At 37.1% G+C, this 24404-nt stretch overlaps 1 protein-coding gene across 9 annotated transcripts in view; it reads left to right on the plus strand.

Annotated features, from left to right (window-relative positions):
- Positions 1-24404, plus strand: part of EPHA6 (EPH receptor A6) — a 1017309-nt gene that overhangs the window by 874521 nt on the left and 118384 nt on the right. For all 9 annotated transcript variants that reach the window (XM_017347166.3, XM_051859383.2, XM_051859384.2 and 6 more), the window contains one exon: positions 22984-23193. In XM_017347166.3, coding sequence (XP_017202655.3) covers positions 22984-23193 — 210 coding nt within the window. The remainder of the gene's footprint in view (positions 1-22983; positions 23194-24404) is intronic.

The following is a 24404-nucleotide window of genomic DNA, read 5'->3' on the forward strand; positions in this document are numbered from 1 at the left end:
TGAATAGAAGAAATAATAGGGTTTCTATTCCCATCTTACCCTCCTTTAATATTCTTACTCTTCTTTGTAATCATATCCCTACTCTCCCAGAAGCTTGAAGTGCTTTATAAACTTTATGTCAATAGCAGGCACTCAACTCCCCATGGCAAGCAGAAATAAAATATATAAATGTATATAGCCCATAAATTCTCAAAAGTGAAGTCATTTTTCAAACTACTGCTTTAGAATTTGATAATCGCAGCTTCTGTGAGCACAGAAAGTAGGAAGTGGCTAAATGCATTGCGTAGTAGGGGAGCCGTCCATGGCTCATTAATAGCCTTCTATGCTTACTAGAAGCAGAAAAGATTTCCCTTTGGTCTGCCACACTATTTGAAAATCACTTCAATTTGCTATTTTATTATGAAGGAGTGGTAGCACAACTAAGTACAAGATTACAGACTAGTGCCAATGCTGGTGGCTGGCTAGCAGTGATATTGTACTGGATTCATAAATCTCATGCTGTTTGGGGTTCTTTAGATGCTCTTGAGATATATATTGGCAGGGAGGTTTGGGCAAATATGTAAGGAGGAAGGTGTACTTGTGTGCATGTACATGTACGTGTGTGCTCAAGGGTTACAGAAGTGAGTGTGGGTATAATTGGATGTGCTTCTAATTGTAAAACAAAATGCATTATGACTTAGCAGTGAAAACGTAAGCCTGCCTGCCTGCCCAGAACATGGCATCATTGGTGTACAGATTTTTCTAACCTTGCCAGATTAATACACCAGTGTGAATTCACTGTAGCCTTGACCATTCTCTCTACAACTCTCTACAACTATACATATATGGATTTCATAAACACTTTGTGTGGCACAACCTAGAAACTGCCTGCTTCTATATATTTTAAAAAATATTTACTATGTTTATTTGAAAGGCAGAGTGACAACGAGAGAGGGAGTGAGGTTTTCCATCCATCTGTCGGTTCACTCCTCAAATGATTGCAACAGCTGCAGCTCAGCCAGGCTGAAGCCAGGAGTTAGGAACTTTATCTGGGTCTTTCATGTGGGTGGCAGGGAACAAAGCACTTGAGCCATCTACTGCCTTACCAAGTCCAATAACAGGGAGCTGGATTAGAATCTAAGGAGCTGAGACTCGAACCAGTGCTCCCATATGGGATGCGGATATTGTAAATGGGGGCTTAATCCACTATGCTACCATACCAGCCCCTGCTTCTAAACGTAGGACCTCTATTTTGCTAAAACTATTACCTAGAAAATAAAACAATTATAAAATATTTTAATAAGTAAAAATTATAAAACATTGAAATGTCAAATGTCAACAATAAAAAAATTATTCCTTTGTTTTGTGACATTTGTTGAATGTGAATTTATCTTATCACAAAATTCAATTGCACCAAAATATAATAACATTTGTTACAATTCAACATGATGAACTATTTTCATGCACAGCCTTTTGCTTATATCTCAAATCCATAAGCAACAAACCTAGGAGAAATTAACAAAGACCAAAAGCAAGCAGGATTGGATTGAGTAATGAAACCATACCTCAAATATGCTCAAGGTTGCCAGTAAGAAGGTAAGTAGGGGAACCAAAGGGGTTATGCCTGCAATGCTGGCATCCCATATGGGTGCCAGTTTAAGTCCTGGCTGCTCCTCTTCTGATCTCTGCTATAGTCTGGGAAAGCAGTAGAAGATGACCCAAGTCCGTGGGCTCCTGCACCCATGTGGGAGACCCAGAAGAAGCTCCTGGCTCCTGCCTTCGGAGTGGCCCAGCTCAGGCCATTGCGGCCACTGGGGAGTGAACCAGAGGGTAGAAGACTCTCTCTCTCTGTGTCTCTGCCTCTGCCTCTCTGTAACTCTGACTTTCAAGTAAAGTAAATAAATCTTTTTTTTAATGGTGAGTGGGTCTATGTACTGTAATACAGATATGAAGAGGAACAGAATGATCTGGTTATTGGGAGGAAATGATGAGTTTAATTTGATCATTTTCCAGTTGAGGTGTTTGTGGAACATGCCATGAAGATGTCCAGACAGCGATTAGAAATATAAATCCGCAGCTCAGTGAAAAAATCCTGACTATAGTTAAAGATCCAGGAGTTGATAGCACAAAGGTGGTTATTAAACTTGAGCCACGACTTTCCAAAATCTTTTAAAGAAAGAGAGATGAATAAGGTTGGAACTATGCCACACCAATGTGAGGGACAGCATGGCAGAGTTTCCAAAGGTGACTAACAATGAATGGTCAAGAGGAACAGGGAGACCCAAATCCCAGAGAACAGAACATTTTAGGCATCAGTGAATAAGCAATTTTATCCAATCAGCAGAGAAATTCTGACTGAAAGGTGTCTTTGTGATTAGCCATGCACAATGTCACTTGTAATGGATTGGCCCCAGATAGAAGCCAGATTGCAGAGGGGGCAAAAATGAGAATGAGTGATTGACAGGAATTAGAAGGCAGAGACATTTCCTTTGAGGAAAAGCAGGTGAAATGTTACAGCAAGGTAAATCAGATATTAATAGACTGAGTAGAAAATTGTCGTTTCTTCATTTTTATTGTGATAAAATATACATAAAATTTACCATCTTAACTACTTTAAGTGTACAGTTCAATATTAAATTCTTACCATTGGGCAACCATCACCACTAGACATCTTTTTATCTTGCACATCTGAACTTTTTTTTCCATTAAACAAAAACTCCACATTCCACTCTTCTCCCAGCCCCTGGCAACAACCATTTTATTTTCTGTCTCTATGATTTTAACTGTTCTAAGTACCTTACATAATTGGAATCTTAGTAACTTGATCTTTTTGTGATGAGGTGGTTTCACTTAGCAAAATGTCCCCAATGTTACTCCATGTAGAAGCAACTGTCAGGATCTCCTTCCTTAGGCAAGCATTGGTGCAATAGTTAACAGACCACTTGGGATGTCCACATCCTATATAGGAGTGCCTGGGTTCAAGTCTCATCTCCACTGCTGATTCAGCTTCCTGCTAATATGTACACTGGGAGGCAGCAGGTGTAAGTTCTTGGGTCTTTGCCACTACTCAGGTAGGAGACGCAGATTGAGTTTCAGGTTTCTGGCTTTGGCATGGCCCAGGTGGCTGTTGCTAGTTTCTGGGTGAGTAAACCACCAATGGATGAAAGATCTTTCTCTCTCAATGTGTGTGTGTGTGTGTGTGTGTGTGTTATCCTGCCTTTTAAATAAATAATAAATAAATCTTCTAAGTAATTTGAAAGAAAAATGAATCTGCTACTTTTTAAGGCTGAGTAATACTCTATGATGTGCATATGTCACTTTCTGCTTATGCATTCATTCATCAGTAGGCACTAGGCTGCTTTCATGTTTTAGCCACTGTGAAGAATACTGCTATGAGCAGGAGTAAACAAGTAAGTCTTCAGCACTCTGCTTTCTATTCATTTTGTTATATATGCAGCATGTAAGTGATGGGTCATATTTTATTATATTTTTAACTTATTGGGGAATAGCCATATTGTTTTCCACTGGCTATCTCATTTTACATTCCTACTAATACAGCATAAGAATTTCAGTTTCTATGTGTTCTCACTAACATGTTTTGCTTGGTGTTTTTCTTTGTTGAAGTAACCATCCTGATGGGTATGAGGTCATGTCTCATAGTGTTGATCTGCATTTCAGTCAGTAGTGATGTTCAGCGTTCTTTCATGTGCTTACAGATCTTGCAGATCTTTGGAGAAGTGTCTGTTCAATTCCTATGCCCATTTTTAAATGAACTTGCTTGATTATTTTTTGAATTTCAGGACTTCTCTATATAGGCTATATATTAATCCCCTATCAGGTACATGACCTGGAAACATATTCTCTGATTTTTTTTTTTGGGGGGGGGTGGTGGAGGGGTAGGGGCATCTTCTACTGCTTTCCCAGGCCATAGGAAAGAGCTAGATCAGAAAGTGGAGCAGTTGGGACTCAAACCGGCATGCATATGGGATGCCAGCATTGCAGGTGGCAGCTTTACCCAATACACCATGGCACCAGCCTGAAAACATTTTCTCCTATTCTATGAATAGTCCTTCTACTGTGCTTGTGGTGTTTTTTGATGCACACAGTTTTATATTTTCATGACATCCAGTGTTGTTTTCTCTGCCTTTAGTGTCATATCTGTGATATTACGATACATGTATATTTTTGGTTTTAATTTACAATTCCTGACTCATAAGTGTCTTCTAAAGGCAAGCTACAGAAACTAGAATTTCTCTTCCCAAAGGTGGATCATAGAAACTAATCTTCATTAACTATCACTGACTACCTTGTCTGATAGTCGATTATAGGACTCTTTTCATTTCAGAAGCTATGCCCTATAGGAATAATGCCCACAGGGGCCAAGAAGGATCTGAGCAGGTAGGCCATGCTGGGTTTTCCACACAGACTAGTGGCAACCACGCATTTGTAAGGAAGCCAGGGTTTGGAAGAGCTTCCAGACAGCTTAGCACATGGATATTCCTGGAGGGTAGCACACCCAGAAACACATGGAAGCTCCAGGCCCCTCTCCCTTACCTCACATCTCTGTATCTGCGCCCTTTGTAACATCATTTATAATAAACAGGTGAGATTGTTCCCTAGAATTCCATGAGCTGCTCAAACAAATTAACCTAGCTCAAGAAGGGGGCCATAGGGTCCCACTTTTTAGCAGGTTGATCAGAAGCATAGGCAAAACAAGCCGGGGCTTGCAGGTGTCCACTAAATAGGACATATTGGAAGTGTGGCACTCTAATATGGAATGCAAGCATCCCAACTGGTGACTTAATCAGCTGAGCCACAGTGTGCGCCCCTGTTTTACATATATGCACATATACATTAATTTTATTATGTTGAAGTAGTGCTGTACTCTGTGGGATTTCAATTTCCTCAAATGCTTTTTCTATCTCAGTTGGGATGGTGATGTGGTGCCTTTTTCCTTCATTCTTTTAATGTGGTATATTAAAATGATCAATTTTCATATTTAAATCATCCTTGCATTCCATGAATAAATTCCATTTGGTCATGGTGCATAATCCACTTAATATGCCACTGAATTTGGTTTGCCAGTACTTTTTAGAGTTTTTTTGTATGAATGTTTGTAGGGATATTAGTATATTATTTTCTTCTACTGTCTGTCTGGCTTTTAGTATCAAGGTAATGCTGGCTGGCTTCATAAAATGAATCAAAGGGTCCCTCTTCAGATTTTTAGAAAATCTGAGAAGTGTTGGTAGTTTGTTAAGAGATTTATATAATGAAATCAATAGGTCCAGGACTTCCTTTTGCCAAGGGGTTTTTGATTACTGATTAATTCTCCTTACTAGTTGTAGGAATATTCATATTTTCTATTTATCATGAATTAGTCTTGATAGGTTTTGTATTTCTAGGAATATTTCTATTTCATCTAGGTCATTCAGTTATTAACTGCAATTATTGATGAAATTCTCATATCTTTTTTATTTCTGTGGAATTATTATAAATGTCCCTAATTTTAGTTTGTATTTTAATAATTTGAAACTTCTCAGTTTTTTTCTTGGTTAATTTAGAGAATGTTTTGTCAATTCTGTCGATCTTTTCAAAGAACTAACTTGGTTTTATTTATATTCTCTGTTGATTTTCTATTTTTCATTGCATTTAATTTATTCTGATTTGCTCTAATTTGTATTATTTTCTATTTTCTCCTTTTACTAGCTTTGAATTTACTTTGTTCTGTTTTATTTTCATTGTGTTGGGAAGTTATGTTGTTGATCTGAAATCTTTTTTTCCTTTTTTTTTTTTTTTTTTGACAGGCAGAGTGGATAGTGAGAGAGAGAGAGACAGAGAGAAAGGTCTTCCTTTTGCAGTTGGTTCACCCCCCAATGGCCGCTACGGCTGGCGTGCTGCAGCTGGTGCACCGTGCTGATCCAAAGGCAGGAGCCAGGTGCTTCTTCTGGTCTCCCATGCGGGTGCAGGGCCCAAGCACTTGGGCCTTCCTCCACTGCCTTCCCGGGCCACAGCAGAGAGCTGGCCTGGAAGAGGGGCAACCGGGACAGAATCCGGCACCCTGACCGGGACTAGAACCCGGTGTGCCAGCGCCGCTAGGTGGAGGATTAGCCTATTGAGCCATGGCGCTGGCCTTTTTCCTTTTTAACAAAAGCATTTGTGCCTATAAAATTCCAGTTACCTTATTTTTTCTGGGACCCATAAATTGTGATGTGCTGTATTTTCATGTTCATTTGTTTCCAAGTATTTCCTAATTTCCTTTGTGATTTTTATTTCACCCATTGTTTGCTTAAGAATACATGTTTATTCACAAATTTGTGGATTTTCCCAGTCTTTTCTTGTTATTGATTTCCAACTTCACCCATTGTGATCTGAGAAGATATTTTGTATGAGATCTATTTTTCAAAAAATTATTGATATTAAAAATTGTGGTCTGACATATGGTCTATCCTGGAAAATGGTCCATGCGCAAGTGAGAAGCATTTATATTCTGCTGTTTTCTAGTAAACTGTGTGTGTCTGTTACAGCTAGTTATTTTGTTTTTCAATTAATTTATTTATTTGAAAGTCAAAGTTAGAGAGAAGGAGAGACAGAGAGAGAGAGATCTTCCATCTTCTGATTTACTCCCCAAATGGCCACAACAGCCAGCCCTGGGGTCAGGCCGAAGCCAGGAGCCAAGAGCTTCTTCCAGGTCTCCCAAAAGTGTAGCGGGGCCCAAGCACTTAGTCCATCTTCCACTGCTTTTCCCAGGCCATAAGCAGGGAGTTGGATCAGAAATGGAGCAGCGCAGACACAAACCAGCCACTGCACCATGATGCCAGCCCCAGAACTAGTTAGTTTATTGCTTTGCTCAAGTTCTCTATCTCTTTACTTATTTCTCTCTGGATGTTCTATCCAGTATTGAGAATGGGAGCTTGCCTTCTCCAACTAATGCTGTAGAACATTCTGTGTCCCTTTGATTCTATCATTTTCCTTTTAATACTTTATGGTCTTTTATCAGTTGCTTAAATGTTGGTAGTAGCATTTTAAAATCAAGGACATTTTTATGATAGAAAGAAATTTAGATAATTTATATGCTGAAGGAAAAGAGAAAGGAAGAATTAAAGGAAAAAAAAAAGTTGATGAGGCAGAGGCAAAATAGCTCAGGAGATGGGAAGGCAGAAAATGGAGGACCCTTGTGCTTCGGACTGGAGAAGCCCCCACATCTTCCAAGATTGCAAGGACTATGCGTTGTGAATCCGGGTAGGTTTATGAGAAAAAAGCACTAATTGAAGGAAATGATACCTGGTGTTGTTGCATTTCTACACAGTGTAGGAGAAGAGTTCATATGGGAGATTTGGGTAAACCTCCATCTGAGGTAAATGTCTGGAATAATTGCTAAAGCTAAAACACAAAGTAGATGATCATTTAAAAACTGGGCCAAAAGGAGCAGATTCCACTCCAGGGACAGTTTTTTCAGGGTGCAAGCAAGGATAAGCAGTTCAAAATTTTTTAAATTTTTGTGATTCGCAGTGTAGGTCATGTAAGAAAGGATCTTCTGATCTGTAGGCCCAATTTTTTTTATATGAGTTACATGCATTCTTCACCCAAACATGCTATCTTTGCCCCTAGGAAAAATGAAATAGTCACCTGGTTATGTGGAACATCCAGCTGGTACTGGCAAATGGTGTGCATACTTGACTTCTGTTTTATAGAGCAGGTTATCACAGTAAAACATGGGTACAAAAAATGAAATTGGAGATGGTAGTGAAAGGATATTTCAGGAAAGAAATAAGTGGATCCATGCTATGTAGAAAAGAAAACAAAAGACTGATCGGATAGTAATAAAGAGAAATGTTATGGGCTAGAAGTCCTTATTGGGTAGAAGAGGAAGTGCAGTAGTTCTCCCTGAGCCAGAGTTTTGCTTATGGTATCAGTTTCCCACAGAAAACTGCAGTTTGAAATATGAACTGGAAAATGCCAAAACTCAACAATTCACATATTTTGAATTGCGTATCATTCTGAACAGCCGGGTGATATCTCACACTGACTGCCCTATCACATCCTACCCAAAACATGAATCTTCCTTTTGTCTAGCTTAGCTACATGGTATATGCTATCTGCATGTTAGTTGATACTGCAGGGCATATGGTGAAGCCAAGCATAATGCACACGATGATCCCAAGTGCTCTCAAAACAAAATTATCTGCCTGTATTCTGGTAACATAATCACAAAGTGTGGGTGACAACCATCTTCTTTGTGGAATAGTTCCACCAGTGCTTCATGCTAGAAATAGAAAATACTTGCAATAGGAAGGGTTTTTATATAAAGCCCCGGGAACACACCTGGCCTCCTGACTCTGCTATGAATATGAAAATGTCAAAACTGTATTTCTACCTCTAACACAGCCTCATTGCTTCAGTTCCATTGCCAGGACATTATTAGGTTTGCCAAAGCCACATACACCCACCTAGTATTGATCACGTTCAGTCATCGATCGATGCAGACATTAGTCCAAACATAATGCACTGTTGGAAATTGTGCACTGTTGCTGATGTCATAACATTTATCAAATCTGTAGGTGAATTAAAATCAGAAACATAAATGCCTACTAGATCCTGTGGAGTAAAGATATGAATGGTTTTAAAGGTTTTCTGGGATCAGTGGGGAAATTAGGAAATTCATTCATGCAGGAAGACAAATTGGTGCAGAAAGATTTGCCAATATGCTTGATGTCAAGAACTAGAAGAGGGGGCCAGCACTGCGGCTTAGTAGACTAAGCCTCTGCCTATGGTCTTGGCAACCCATATGAGTGCCAACTCGTGTCCTGGCTGCTACTCTTCCAATCCAGCTCTCTGCTTATGCCCTGAGAAAGCAGTAGAAGATGACTCAAGTCCTTGGGCCCCTGCACCTGCATGGGAGACCCGAAAGAGACTCCTGACTCCCAGCTTCGGATGGCTCAGCTTCAGCTTCTATGGCCATTTGGAGAATGAATCAGAAGATGGAAGACCTTTACCTCTGTCTATCCCTCTCTCTATCTGTAACTCTACCTCTCAAATAAATAAATAAACCATTAAAAAAAGAACTAGAAGAAGGGCCGGCGCTGTGGTTCAGCAGGTTAAAGCCGTGGCTTGCAGCTCTGGCATCCCATATGGGCACTTATTCCAGTCCTGGATGGTCCACTTCCCATCCAGCTCTCTACTAATGTGCCTGAGAAAGCAGGGGAGGAGAGCCCAAGCACTTGGGCCCCTGCACTTATGTGGGAGACCCAGAAGAAGAGATTCCTGACTCCTGTCTCCTGGCTTCTACCTGGCCCAATCCTGGCTGTTGTGGCCTTTTGGGGAGTGAACCAGTGGATAGAAGATTTTCTCTCTGTCTCTCCTCTCTCTCTCTCTCTCTCTCTCTCTCTGTAACCCTTCCTTTCAAATGTATAAATAAATCTTTAAAAAAAAAACTAGAAGAACATATAGTAGGCTATCAAGAAGTATTAACAAATGAGGAATTGGAAGAACTTGTTGAGTCATCTCAAGAGTAAGATGAAGAAGAAATTGAAGCAGAACCAGCAGTGTGGATGTTACCCAAATTTGCCCAAGTGTTTCAAATAGCATAGACAGTAAAGGATGCGCTTAAGAAATACAATCCTCAGGTGAGATGCAGTATTAAACTCACCCACATGAATGCTGAAGGATTGCAGCCTCTGTAGCTGCACTTTGATTAGTTTAAAAGAAACAACTTCCAATTGTGACATAATTCCAAGTTCACACACACACAGACACACACACACACACCAAAACAAAAAATCTTCAACTAGCAAGGGTTCCCTGTCAATAGCCTTGTCTCCTTTTGATTTCCAATCACTGACATTGTGATGATTTAATGACCCAGGATCAACCTGAAATGTGACACAATGCCTGTATCATTCACCTCACCTCATCCTATCACATGGGGATTATATCAAATTACATCATCACAAAAGTAAGAATTACTAGAGTATAATAAGTCATTTTTAATTTTATAACAGTATATTGTTATAATTGATCAATTTTATTGTTAATTTTTATTGTTAATCTCTTACTGTATGTAAATTAAATGTTAACATATGTGTGTATGTATAAGTAAAAACAGTTTATGTGAAAGTCAGTACTGTCCTCAGTTTCAAGCATCTGCGACAGTTATAGAACATATAGCCCATAAATAGGAGGCAGTACAATGATATCTCTGCTTATGAGGGTAAGAGATCTGAAGGGAAAGAAGCGTATAGCCAGAAAGCAAGATCCTGACTGTGAGGTGACAGAGACAGTTCATGCTAGTTTGTAAGAGATGCTTTAGTCAGGAATTTTATTAACTGGTTGTTACGCTGTCAAAGCTTGAAATCAGCCATGATGGGAGTACTTACCGCATAGAAGTGGATAAATGCTACAGATCTGCTTAATGTTTCTCCAGACAGCAGGTTTACCAACACAACACTAGACTGATATATATCTCTGAAGTGAGACAATTTCAGAGTGAATATTTCCAGGTGTCCACCTGAAAGTCAGTAGCTAAAGTAAAAAAAATGAAGATTAATATTTATAATTAACTAATGTGACACACTTAGATGTGTTTCTCTGAGTTAGGCATTATTCCAGTCCCATTTGTTAACTCATCCTCTGTTTACAACAACACTATGAAGTAACACTGTATCTCCATTTTGCTAGGAAGGAAACAGAGGCAAAGCAAGATAGGTAACTTGCCCAATGTCAAACAACTGATCAATCATTCATTCATTTTTTACACAAATATCTATAAACAGACTACAGTAGACCAGTTACTGTCCCAGAGCTTTGAATATCCAAGAGGACAAAAACATAAAATAAAAATGTAATAGGAAGAAAAATAAAGACTTCAGTTAAAGAGATGATACATCAGATGCTGTTACTGCTGTAGAGAAAAATAAAGCCTAAGAAATGGAAGTGAACATGAGAATGGGTTTTAGAATTAAATTGGGTAGACAGGGAAGGGCTCACTGAAAACTGGCATTTGAGTGAAGATGGAAAGAAAGTGAGAGGAAGCAGTGGATACCAAGGGAAAATATTCCAAAGAGGGCTATGCCCTGAGGTTGGAATATTCTATTACTATAGAACTGCAAATAATTCTTTATGCCTAGTGATCACATGCCATTTCCCTACAACAATGACAATTCATGCTGTTGTCTCTTCCGAGTTATTAAGCATGACCCTCTTACTATGCTGTAAGGATAATAAAAATATATAGTCACCCAATCATTATGGTTAGGGTGGAGTGTTTAGGGAAAGGGTTGTAGAAGAAGTCAGAGAGTTGATGGAGGCAAAAAGGGGTACAGATATTGAATGACAATGGTTTTCATCCTTGGCTACACATGAAAACCATTTAATTTGAAGACCCTTTAAGAATTGCAAGATCTAAGCTGTACCTCAGATCAATTAAATTAGTCTCTTGGGATGGGACACATGCTTCACTATTTCCCAGTTGAATCCAATGTGCAGCCAAAGTTGGAAAATACCTGAACTATATTTAAAAAGATCATCCTGGTTGCCTTGTTGAGAAGAAACTGTAGTGAGGCACAGATGGATGGAGGCAAAAAGAAGAGTTTTGCAATAATCCAGGAAGGAGATGATAATGACTTCCATAAACATATTTGAAGTGTAGTTGATAGGAAGTGGTAAATGCTGTGAAGTGTTTTGATAGTTGACCCAACAGGGTTTTCTGATGAGTTGGATAAAGTATGTAAAAGAAAGAGAAGATTCATGGAAAATTACAATCTATAAATAACATACAATACAATACAATAATTGTTTCTAAAGGTAATTGTATTATAATATTAAGTATCTGATAGACATAAAACTCCTAGAATAATATTTGATACATAGTGAGTTACCCATAATATCATCTATTATTATTATTATTATTACTGGAGCATATTTCAAAATATGTCAGTAAGTATTTTAAAGTTGTTTTTCTATTGCTTCTTAGTCTGCTTATCCATATAGCTAAAAATAGTTTTGGTTTTCACTATTTAAAAAAACATAGATATTCCCCAGGAATATGAGTATTTAAATAATACATATAAGTTCATGTTAGCATTTCAAAAGTAATGTGAATCATTTGAAGAGTTTCCTTGAACAAATACAAAGCAAATATTAATTTAAAAATTAAAAGACTCTTTTAAATATTTATGTACTCAAATTACAAATCTAGTAAAGATGGCATTTTACCTTATGCTACTTATTTATTAATAATGAGAACTGTATTATATTAGCACACTTTTCTTGTAAATTGTGTGTGGTGCTTACATTTGTGCTGAGATATAAGAGTGAAATGAATCTATATCACATTCATTTTGTTTGACAGTGAAAAAATGTAAAATTACATTTACTCACTATAATAGATGTTTTTTATGAATGTTTCTACATTTATTCTTATTTCTTTGAAAGGCAGAGAGAGAGAAAGAGATCTTCCATACACCAATTCATTTCCCAAATGCCAGCAACAGCTGAGGCTGCCCATCTGGGACTCCCATGGGGGTGACAAGAACCCAAGTACCTATGCCATCATCTTTTTCTATTGCCTCCCAGGGTGCACTAGCAGGAAGTTGGATTAAAAACAAACTAGCCCCTGTGTGAACCAGTACTCTGATAGCAGGAGCTTAACACATGGTGCCATAACACACACTCCCAAATAGCTGCTTAAAACCGTTAAGAGTTACAGAAGAGTCTTCATTAAAGAGAAAAATATATGCAACTTGACGCAGCAGAAGAATGTTATCATATACCATGAGTGTGCCATCCTATTACTAAATACTGTGCTAAAAATAATGGGACATTAAGCATCCAGCTATATGAAACTTCATGCACTTAGAATTAAGCACATGAATGGCTGAACTTTTATTTTTAAATTAGGAGTTAGAGCATCAGAATCCAATACCCTGAATTTATTTTTTAAGCCTTTTAATGCTGTATTGTTTAATGTCATTTGTATTACTGTTACCATGAAATTACGTTTTAAATTCTCCTGATTAATTCTCTTTTTAAATATGACTTCACATTGATTCTTCCCATTGTTTTGTAACCTGTAATTATGCTTATCAATCTAGAATTTCCATGCATTCTCCAGTACTCCTCTGTTGTCATTCCTGTCTCCTTGTTTGGACCATCCAGGAGGTTTTGGATGTACAGAACTGAACATTCAACCCAAAACTTGTGTTTCCCAACCATACCTAGAAATCAAAATTACCTTCAGAGAGATATTTTTATAAGATATGCAGACACAAGCAGGGGCCTTCTTCAAAACCTTCACTGGGCAATTCTGAAACTCTTCAATTGATGCTTGATCAAGATGACAGCATGTGTGACATGTTGCCCACAATGCCAGCCAAAACATCTTTACATTTTTTCTTAGCTTTGTGTAAATGCAGCAAACCAGTACCAAATGTAGAATACCATCACAGAAACCTGAGCAAAAAGTTATTTTAAAAAAATAAAAGCAAATTCAGTAGTAAGCTTGGTAAGCTAAAGCTATATTATATTCAGATTCAGTTTGGGCTCTTAAAAATGTAATTCTAAAATTCATGTACCATGTTTCACAAATCCCTATGTATTCCTTTTCTTTTAGATTTTTAGGCATATGAAAAATAATATTTTAAGTTTCTTTGTGATTGAAATTTCTGATTCCATTCTTGATGGCTTCTCCCATCTATTTGTAAAAATACAACTCTGCCTCACTTAAATTCAAAATCCATGATAACTATGAGAGAAAGTCTTTTAAAGATTTAACAAGTATTCTTTGGGAAATTGTAATAAGATTTTCCACTAGGGAGGCCACCGAACCAAGATGATTTTCAATAAAAAGATATACTGACATTATTCAATTGTTATTTTTAAAACAAGTGTGTTTTGGTATTTTTGAATATATAAATAACCCCAGTCATTTCTTTTTCAAATTCAAGAACATTTTAAAAAGTCACAGTGTAGTCAACTTTCTGATTTAGAAACATAAAAACTGAATTTTAACTTTAAACTTAAGTTGTATGTGAATCCTCCAAGGACTGTTTTCTACAGTCATTTGTAAATCGTCTGTTCAGAACTCAAAACGCATTTTTCCATAAATATTTCTTTTTACAATATTAATTAAGTCCCTAGGCAGATCCATAAAAACTTTTAAACACAGATTACAGCTAAAGGATGTAACTTCCAATAGGGAAGAGGACCAGGAGTTTCCTTCAAAAAATGAAAAAGTGTGTTTTCCTCCCTTCTACATGACTTGCCCGAGGCAAAAAAAAAAAAATTAAAGAGCACTTTTCTAGCTTATCTACTTCTTTCTTCATGTTTTCAATCCAGACTCTGAAATATCCAGCTCTTACTGCTATACCTGTGAATCCCACGTGCAGTAATGCATATTCCTCATCTTCCTTGCCCCAAGGCCAGGCTTTTCCCACTTCAGGAAAACCACCTGTAACTTGGATTCTCACCCCACTGTAATCATTTTTGTTAATATTGATTCATTTGCTTCCCAATTATTTGAAAAGCAGAGAGACAGAAAGAGAGACACAGAGAGACAGAGAACAACTATCAGCTAGTTCACTCCCCCAAATGCCCACACACACACAGGACAGGGTAAAGATAAAGCCAAGAGCCTGGGATTCAATCAAGGTTTCCCACGTGGGTGATAGGAACCCAAATCCTTGAGCCATCACCACTGCATACTAATGTACTCATCAACAGGAAGCTGGACTTCGAAGAGTAGCCTGGATTTGAATTCCATCACTCCCTAGCTGAGTCTTAACCATGAAAACAAACATCTACTCTTACTCTGCTCAGCTCTAATCCTCCTTTTCTCTCACTGGCTTAGCTCTAGTTGGATATTAAATTAGACTACCTCATGCAAATAGTGACTCATAAATTCTATTCGAATTCCTCCAGATGAGTTTGTATCCTGTACATGCATTTCTGACCCAAATAGAAATTTTTTTTATTTTTTTAAAGATTTATTTTATTTATTATTTGAAAGGCAAAGTTACAGAGAGACAGAGGCAGAGAGAGAGGTCTTCTATCCGCAGGTTCACTCCCCAAGTGGCCACAATGACCCAATTTGAAGCCAGGAGCCAGGAGCTTCTTCTGGGTCTCCCATGCATGTGTAGGGGCCCAAGCACTTGGGCCATCTTCTACTGCTTTCCCAGGCCATAGCAGAGACCTGGATTGGAAGTGGAGCAGCTGGGACTCAAACTGGCGACCATGTGGAATGCTAGCACTGCAAGTGGCGGCTTTCCCACTATGCTACCCCCCAAATGGAATTTTAATTGTGGAATTTCAGGTTGCAAAGCAAAAGGAAATGAAACATACAGACAGTGCAGATGGGGATATCTTTGGACTAAGGGATAATCAGTAACCTGGAGGTCAACTCCTCTGTTGTATGGTTCTTTATTGATGCTCATCTTCTGTCTCTTATGAATCCATTACATTTCTGGCAACATCTTTCCTCAGGATGACCTCTAGCAATACAGAAGGAGGGATCAAGAGAGTAAGAGTCTTCTGTATGTATGCCTCACTCTTTTTGTAAACCATTTAGTAAGCTGCATTTCCTGTAGAGCCATTTTATAGCTCAAGTTAGAGGATTGCTAGTAATAATTTTGTAAGACATCAGGTAAGCCTTCTATTTTTGTCATTCTTCTTTGAATGACCAGTGCTATTTCATGCAACTTAAGGTTAGTGAACCAAAAAAGTCTTTTGACATACATGTGAACCAAACTTTTATTGTTTCCCTTTAGAGTTTAAACTGCCATAAGCAATCTTTGAAAGTGGGTTTATTTGTTACAAGTAACCAAGGCACCACTTTGTGAACTGGATCCTCTGTACATATTAGTGAAATGAGTGATATGCACTTTTTATTAATTCTACTCAAGAAGAGTGACTTATCATGTACTGAGTGTCATATTGTTTATCATTCATATTCACTGACTAGAATTATATGCTGTATAGAGTGTTGCACATTTTTCAGCAATGAAGTTAGAACACAATGATTTACTCTATAAGTCACAGATCTTTAAAAGTCCCTAAGGCTATTTGGTTGTTGTGCTTGACATGACCATGATTCTCCAGTGAAGATCTAGAATGGAACATAGTAAAAAATAGATGAAAGGCATTTAGTCTCCTTTTCCTCATGCTGCAGCAAAAACGTAAGAATATGGTAGCCATAAACAAAGAGTATGGCACTCAAAAGTGGAGATGACTGCAAGTGTAGCAAGATTCTGATACATCTTACTTATTCATGATCTGCTCAGAGAATCTCCTATAATAAATTTTTCCATAAAAAAAATTCAAGAAAATGCCTTACAACTTACAAAAAAGTTTAAAGAGTTCCACCCCTTTTGAAAGAAAAATAAGTAAATTTATGTCAGTTCTAGCCAGCAAATAACTGTTTAGTATCTACTGTGTCCCAGGAAGATTACTAGATCCTTGGATTACAAGGATGAACAAAACAATGTGTGCTCATTGCCATAGATGACATCATTTTCAAATCCATGGAAGACAAATACACATACAAAATGGTTTTAGCTAAAGCTGGCATAGACAGTGTACTTTAAATGCAATAAAAAAAATACTTGGTCCAACTTATTCCTCCACTTTCCTGACAATTCCTCTCTTCCTTCTAGTCAGTCATGGGTCTTGCTGGCTCTATCTCTAAAATACACTTTAGATGTGGTTCAAGTCACCAATATCACTCTCCTGAATTACTCTACTGGCTTCCAAATTGCTTCTATTCTCTAAGCTCAAATATATTATTAAACTAAAAGTCTTCTGTAGGTTTCGGTTTCTTTGTACTGGCCCCACCTGATTTTGCATCTACCTGCATTGCCTCTAGTCCCCTTAACTCTCTCTGTCACTCAACAAGCTCCTGGGGACCTTAGCCTTTACTGCTCACGCAGACCAAATGCCTCCCTAACTTAAGCCACTTAAGTATGTTGGGAACTATTTACTATTCATAGCACTCCATTTTATTTATATTATAATTCATCATTATTTAACATTATCTCATTCTTTTTTTAACCTATTTATTCAGTCTCCTTGCCTTCAATTAAATGTAGGTACAACTAGAGCAGGCATCTTTCTCTTCTGATTCCCAAGTTGATCCTTAACATCTTGGACAATAGCAGGCCCATAGTAGATACTCAATTAGTGACATTTGAAAGAATGAATGTGGAGATCTACAAGGGCCTCTTAGAAGAGATGATATGTGTCAATGAAAAAAACAGGTGCAAACTAGAAAGATATTCCAGGGATAGTGAACTGTCTAAATAAAAAAAAATCATATGCTGTAAGTGAATTGTGCATAAAATTTTTGAAATAAAATAAGAATGTGAGACTAAACTAAAGATATAAGCAAAGATCAGGTCTTTGTATTCATGCTGAAGACACTGGTTTTATTTTGTCATCAAAAATCATTTTGATTTTATATGAGTGACAGGATGAGATTTTATGTTTTCATAGGATATAAACACACTTTTTAAAAACAACTTTTTAGAAAATGATGTGATGGCTTCAGGACATCATGGCACTCACCTTACACTTGTCTTGAGCTCAGCTTCAGGTGAATGGATGCTGAGAGGCTTCAGTGTGAGTACAACCCATGAGCCATGGCCTTGAAGACCACTGGGACAAGCTTGCATTAGCGCAGAGATGATGTGACAGGTCAGAAGTGCTCTGATCGGGTGGGTGCTGTGCTAGAGGGCCTGACGGAGCTCTGCAGCTCTCAGGAATAGCAGACCTTGCTGTGTACGGCTTTCAGAAGCCCCTTCCAGTCGGGCTTGGACTTCCTGTCACTTAGAGGGTAAACTCTGTTTCTCAGCAGTCAGGCTGAGAGAGCGAGGAAGAGAAGGATGAAGACAAACTGAATTCCAGCTACTAAGCTCGGGGATGCAGTGTGTAAATATGCCACATTCACTCTTTTTCATTTGAATCTGCCTTCCTAGGAAGAAACCATATGTCATAAAAAAATTCATAGTTTCTTTTTGATTAATCTCCAGTAGGAAGCCCAAAGATATTAAATCTTGGTGCTCTCACATTTTTCTTCTCCCCTCATAAACAATTCAATTCAATTTGAATTAATATTTATCGAGCGTTGACACAATGCATGGCAGTACAGTGGATGCTGTAATAGAACTGCTACATAAAAGGGATGAAACCCATGTCCTACCTTAAGAAAACATTCTATTTTATTCAAGAAAATAGGAATAATATAGCAAGAGCAACCACAGCACTACAAAATAATATCAAAGGTTATTTAATTCAGTCAGCATGTATTATTAACCATCTTCCACATTCAAGGGAAAACAGTATATCCTAAACAAAACTAGAGGAGGATATGTTAGTAAAGACTAGAAAAAGTAATGTAGATTTTGTTTGAAGCAGGAAGTTGGATCATTTGTAGAGAAATACATTTGTGCTGTACCTCATGTATGAATAAATGGACCTATTATTTTTTCAGCCAGACATAGATAAATGGATCCTCATTTGTTAGAGTTGTTCTTTGTTTATTTTTGGTTTAATGGCCCTCGAGGTCTTTTAGAACTTGTTTTATTGGGCCAAATTTTGTTGCCCAAACCAGCCATGCTGAGATAAATCTTGGGCCAGCTCATTTTCAATAATATGCCAATAGATAATAACATAGACACAGCAATTAGATTGCCAGGGTTCAAATCCTGAATCCACAACTTACAAGATTATTAAATCTCTTTGTCCTTCAATTTGACCATCTACATGATGGAGACAATAACTGCACATTGGATTAAATTGAGAAAGTACCTGTAAAGAGGTTAGACTGTGGTGGCTGTGTGGTATTTAATGAATGTTAACTTTTTTTGCTGCAGAATAAGATGGCAGCAACTAAGATATGCATTCCCAAAGACTTGAAAGAGCTTCTATTTCATCAAACCCACATTTTATAAATAAAAGATAGGCAGAAAGGGAGATAGATACATAGATATATAGATAAACAGTTTTGGATTGGGGTTCCTGTGAAACATGTTATGACCGGTGCTGCAGCTCACTTGGCTAATCCTCCGCCTGCGGCGCTGGCACCTCAGTTCTAGCCCCAGTTGGGGTGCCGGATTCTGTCCAGGTTGCTCCTCTTCCAGTCCAGCTCTCTGCTATGGCCCGGGAGTGCAGTAGAGGATGGCCCAGGTGCTTGGGCCCTGCACCTGCCATAGCGGCCATTTGGGGGGTGAACCAACGGAAGGAAGACCTTTCTCTCTCTCTCTCTCTCTCTCTCTCTCTCTCTGTCTAACTCTGCCTATCAAAAAAAAAAAAAAGAAACATGTTATAAAAAAGATTTGCATGCAGGAACTCTATTGGGAGAGATGTGAGGATCTACTCCTTTATTCCTAATGCTTCTAGACTTCTGTCTTAGCAGAGTCACCTTTTCTGGGAATTGCACTTGGTTGGAAAAGCTTTCATACTTCTGTCCGTGGATCCTTTACTAGGGCAGCCTAAATACAATAAATGATTGATGTGGGAGCACATGGGCATGGCACTTCTTCCTTAGTTTAGACCAGCGTTGAAGGGTTAACCTAGATCCAGAACATCACAGAGAATGGATGGAGGCCTTTGTGCTGAACGCACTGTCTTTGAATTTCTGTTCAATCCTGCTTGCTTCTCTTCCTCACAGGTGTTAATCCTGAAAGTGTAATCAGGGATCAGAATGTAATGAAATTAATGTTTTTAGGTTTGACATATGCATTGTCTATCCTTATTTTGAAATGTGTAAAAATACTAATACAGTGTGGCTCAGTGCTTCTGCTTTATCTTGTTAACACTCCTGTATTTTACCCATCAGAACTTTGTACCATAAGTGCATATATCAAACTAGTGAAAAAATAAAGCTTCCTATCTTCGTGCTATTATGAAAATAGTTTTGACCCCTGACCCCATGTATCCTGAAAACATTTTGGCCAAACTATATAGTCCTATGAGAGAAGATGGAGAAAGTATCTTAGATTCTTTTCATATAACAAAGTATCATTTTTAAATGATACCACTTATCATTATTAGAAACATGATTGTAATTTGGTTGATATGAAAGCAATTAATCCACACAAACACTAGTGATAATACTATTTAAAATAACTAATTTTAAAAGTCTGCCTAATAGCCAAAAAGTGGAAGTTACCAAATATCCATCAACTGATGAGAGAGTAAACCGCAAAAATAGAAAATTATTTGGCAATAATAAGAATAAAGTACTGGTATATACAACAATGCAGATAGACCTTGACAATATTATGTTAAATCAATGAAGTCACAAAAGACCACATATTGCATGATTCTGTTTATAAAAAATATGCAGAATAGTTGAATTCGTAGACAGAAAATAGATTGGTGCTTGGGTAGGACCTCAGGATGTATTGAGGAAAGCAGGAAGTACTTACTAGTAATTATGTAGCTCTAAAATTTATCCTGGTCATGACTGAACAACTCTACAAGCACACTGAAAACAGTTGAATTGTATATTTTGAAAGGACAAATTGTATGGTGTGCGAATTATCTCTCAAGAAAGCTGTTAAAAATATTTTTTTGCTTTGTACCAGCCTCATATAGGTACGAAATTAAATTTCACTTTGGTACTAAGTAATTGTTCCTCTTTACGTATAAAGGAACTTATGTTGACAGCTGATTTTTCAAGGGTATCAAAGAAGAATTTTCTGACTTATCCTAAAATTACAAAAACTAAAAATTATGAGGATATGTGAAATCATAATTATCATTAAGGGTAAGCCAGGAAATGTGCTGCATGTTTTAGATTTGATTCTCCCTACAACCTGAGTTAGATGACTGCTATCCCATTGTACATATAAGTAAACTGAGGCATTCTTGAATTTTCAAATGGTTCATTAATATGTTCTACTATTTAGTCCGTCAACTGCAGCAGAATGAATGAATCTGGGTGACGTCCAATTAAATGAAATGAGCAGACACAGAAAGACATGTTTTCCTCCATATATGGGAAACCAAATTAAAACACTATATGAACACAGAATGATAATTCAGGGAGGTTTGGAGGGGTGGGAGGTATAGAAGTAGTTTAGATTTAAAATATAAGGGAATCTGCATGTGCTTCATTAATTGTGACAAATATACTAACGTAATATGTTAATAATAAATGAAGCCAGCTGTAGGGTATATGGGAACTCTGTACTACTTAGTAATTTTTGTTTTGTAAAATTAAAACTATTGTGAAATAAAAAGTTTCTTTAACAAAAAGAAATCCTGCTTGACATGAAATGGAGGCAGCTTCAATTTTTAATAGATAAAAGAGCCACTTTTTAAAATTTAGCATAATCCTTTTTTATGCTTTAATTCTACTCATGGGTATTGAGATTCCTAATAGAGGGAGGTAGGGTACATGATAGAAGAGGTAGATCTCATCTAATAGTGCACTGTCTAAGAAGATGGATTAGGAACATAAAGAGCTAATAACACCAAAGATTTTCTTTGCTAGGTTATCTTTTACACATTAATTATACAGAAGAGCCTGCTTAAATGGATACTCTTTCTGTAAGCGTGTTTCTTTTAAGAGAAAGTTCTTTTCCTTTCTTTGCATGGGGAGATATTATCACAGAGCTATTGGAGAGATAGGTTGATATTATAGGACAAAGTTTATTCCATTTGTAGTGTAAGCTGCTTTGTTAACTGACCAATGAATCTTTATCCTTTGAGAGACTGTGTCACTGTGATACGTGCAATCAGATAGTCCCTGTGTGTAAGCTACACTATGGTGTTAAATCAGACCTCCATGAAAAGCTTTAAATTTAAAACAAATTAAGATGCTTTTATTTGCGCCTAATGTATACAATGTATGGTAATAAAGACCTGCTGTCGATGCTGAGATACTCATTTTTACTCATTCATAAATAAGCTTTTCCTGCTATATGAAAACAGCTTGAGCATTTTCATCTTTCACTATACTCCATTAGAAACAGCAGTCTCCAAATAACTTAGTAGAATACTATGCATACTTTTCAGACTTGAAATATTGTTATTTTCATCCTCTCTAATTTCAAGGGTACTGTTTGTAGCTGGTCTTGTTGGTGCATACATCTTACACAGATGACAATTCTATGTATTTTACTTATTTTAAAAATGTTATTTTTAGACTAGGGTAGAAGAAATAAGATGGGATTGACTATATGTATCAATAATAGTGCTTGGCTCATTATGTATGTTACAGTATTTGATACAGTCCTCCCAAACAGAAGCTAAAAGAGTCCAGTTTTCCATCTGTTGCCAAATTATTTTTTATTTTCCCTATATGATGAAAAAAAATTTTTTTTTAATCTGGTCATTTTGTTTGCTTGTTTTTTTAGATTTCTCTTGTAATTTTCATGGGTGAGGAACATCTGACCCTCAGGTCTTAAAAGGCCCATGAAATCATTTGATCTGGCCCTGCCAAGGCACTTGCAGGCAGGACTTGAAGCTCAATAAATCTATAGCAGGTTAATTTTTAAGTTAATAATTTTGTATAGCCTGTGAATGATGTTGTAAATATTCAATTGACCCTTGACAGCAAAAAAAAAAAAAAAAAAAAAAAAATCCCACTATTTTTTTTTTCCTGAACCTGGCCATTTCCTGTTGCCGCACAAGTTCGTCATTCCCCAGTTCTGACCACCACTATGGCTGGTTAACAGTTTACAAGGGTAGAAAGCAGATTCTGTTTTCCCAATAGCCTTGTCTCTTTATTTGACTTTAGTTCCCTAATGCTTTTGAAATGATTTTTTTCTGGAAGTTAATTTGGTTGGTTTCCTTCTGTTCTGTTTTGAGTTCTTCTTTGCTCCCGACTTGACTCTCCCTTTCCATTCAATGTCAAACGACTTCTTACATTCCTTTATGAACACCATGGATGGTTGGCAGATTTGAAGCTTACCTTTATTGGAACTAGGAAAGTGAATTCAGTGGTTTTATTTAATGCATACACATAGTGAATTAAACAAATGAAGTTATACAATTGTTATTCTCTTGCAGAAACATGATGGCCACTTTACAGTCATCCAGCTGGTCGGGATGCTCCGAGGCATTGCGTCAGGCATGAAATACCTTTCTGACATGGGTTACGTGCATCGAGACCTAGCAGCAAGGAATATATTGGTCAACAGCAACTTAGTGTGCAAAGTTTCTGATTTTGGTCTCTCCCGGGTGCTGGAAGATGACCCAGAAGCTGCTTATACAACAACTGTAAGTTTATATGCCTTTTACCTATGTTTCGTTGACTTTTAATGTTGTGATTGGAGTAATTCTGCTTTTGTTTCCTCATAGTGCTTTCATTTATCATTTTCTGAATTCACTGTGATTGTTTAATTAAGAAATATTTTCCATATCTGAGTGCCAGTTAAGAAACAAAACCAGCATCTCCTATCTGATTATTTTCTCTTGTGCTGGGATGCTAACGCCATGCTTGCGGTCCACTCATGATCTCCCTCACAGCAATGCCTTTGCCTGTGACATTCATGAAGCTTCAGTGGTGCTTTTCTTTAACTGGAGTTCTGGGTAGGCCAATAGTGTGACTAAGTAATCATTCAGAGATCATAAAGAACCAGTGCTAGTGAAGTGACATTTTTAAAAAATATTATGGAATGATTGGATCGTACTCAAACAATGTAACTTTATTTGGAGATATACAATTATACTCTAAGCAACTTTCTAAGTGGTATTTGCTGAAAATGTTAGCAGAAATAAAAATTTAAACTTTAGAACAAAACTGCCTTCTTCAGATTATATTACACCAATGTGACCTGGGGATGGTTTAGCTATTTCTGAATGACCCAAAAATAATTTATTTCTATTGATCACTTCTTATTGTTTTAAGGAATTCATTATCAAAGTCTCTGTTCAGCTATTTTAAAGCTATTAGTTTGTAAAAAATACACTATCTTTGGTTAGTTTTTAAAAAACCTCATGATTGATTCATTTGACAGTTTCAATGAAAAATGTCAGAAAACTATTGAAAATGTGTTTATTCTGTTCTTTTTATTCCAACCTTACACATTATTTTATGGCATGCAACTCTATTATATAATTCCCTTTTACATATATCTCACCTTATGAGTTTTTAAAAACAAAAGTCACTGCATTCAATTACTCCAGAATGGATGTGAGTTTACTCTTGTGGATGAAATATTTTATGTCCTTAGTATGTTTGCTTTGTAGAAGTGTTCCATATTATTTTTTCAATAATAATTTCATAATTTTATCAGCAAAAATATAGTTCTAATAAAATAAATTGATTTCTGAACCTTTTAATTCAACCAGAAAATCTCATTAAAAATAAAATTCCAATAAATCTGAAAATAAACTGTTCATTTTAGAAAAAGCAATATTTTCAACTTCATATGAGTGTGCTATGTGTTGTCATTGAGATCTGATAAAGAAGTGTGTAAGTATGAAAT

This window comes from Oryctolagus cuniculus, chromosome 4, assembly GCF_964237555.1.
Source record: "Oryctolagus cuniculus chromosome 4, mOryCun1.1, whole genome shotgun sequence".
Lineage (NCBI taxonomy): Eukaryota > Metazoa > Chordata > Mammalia > Lagomorpha > Leporidae > Oryctolagus > Oryctolagus cuniculus.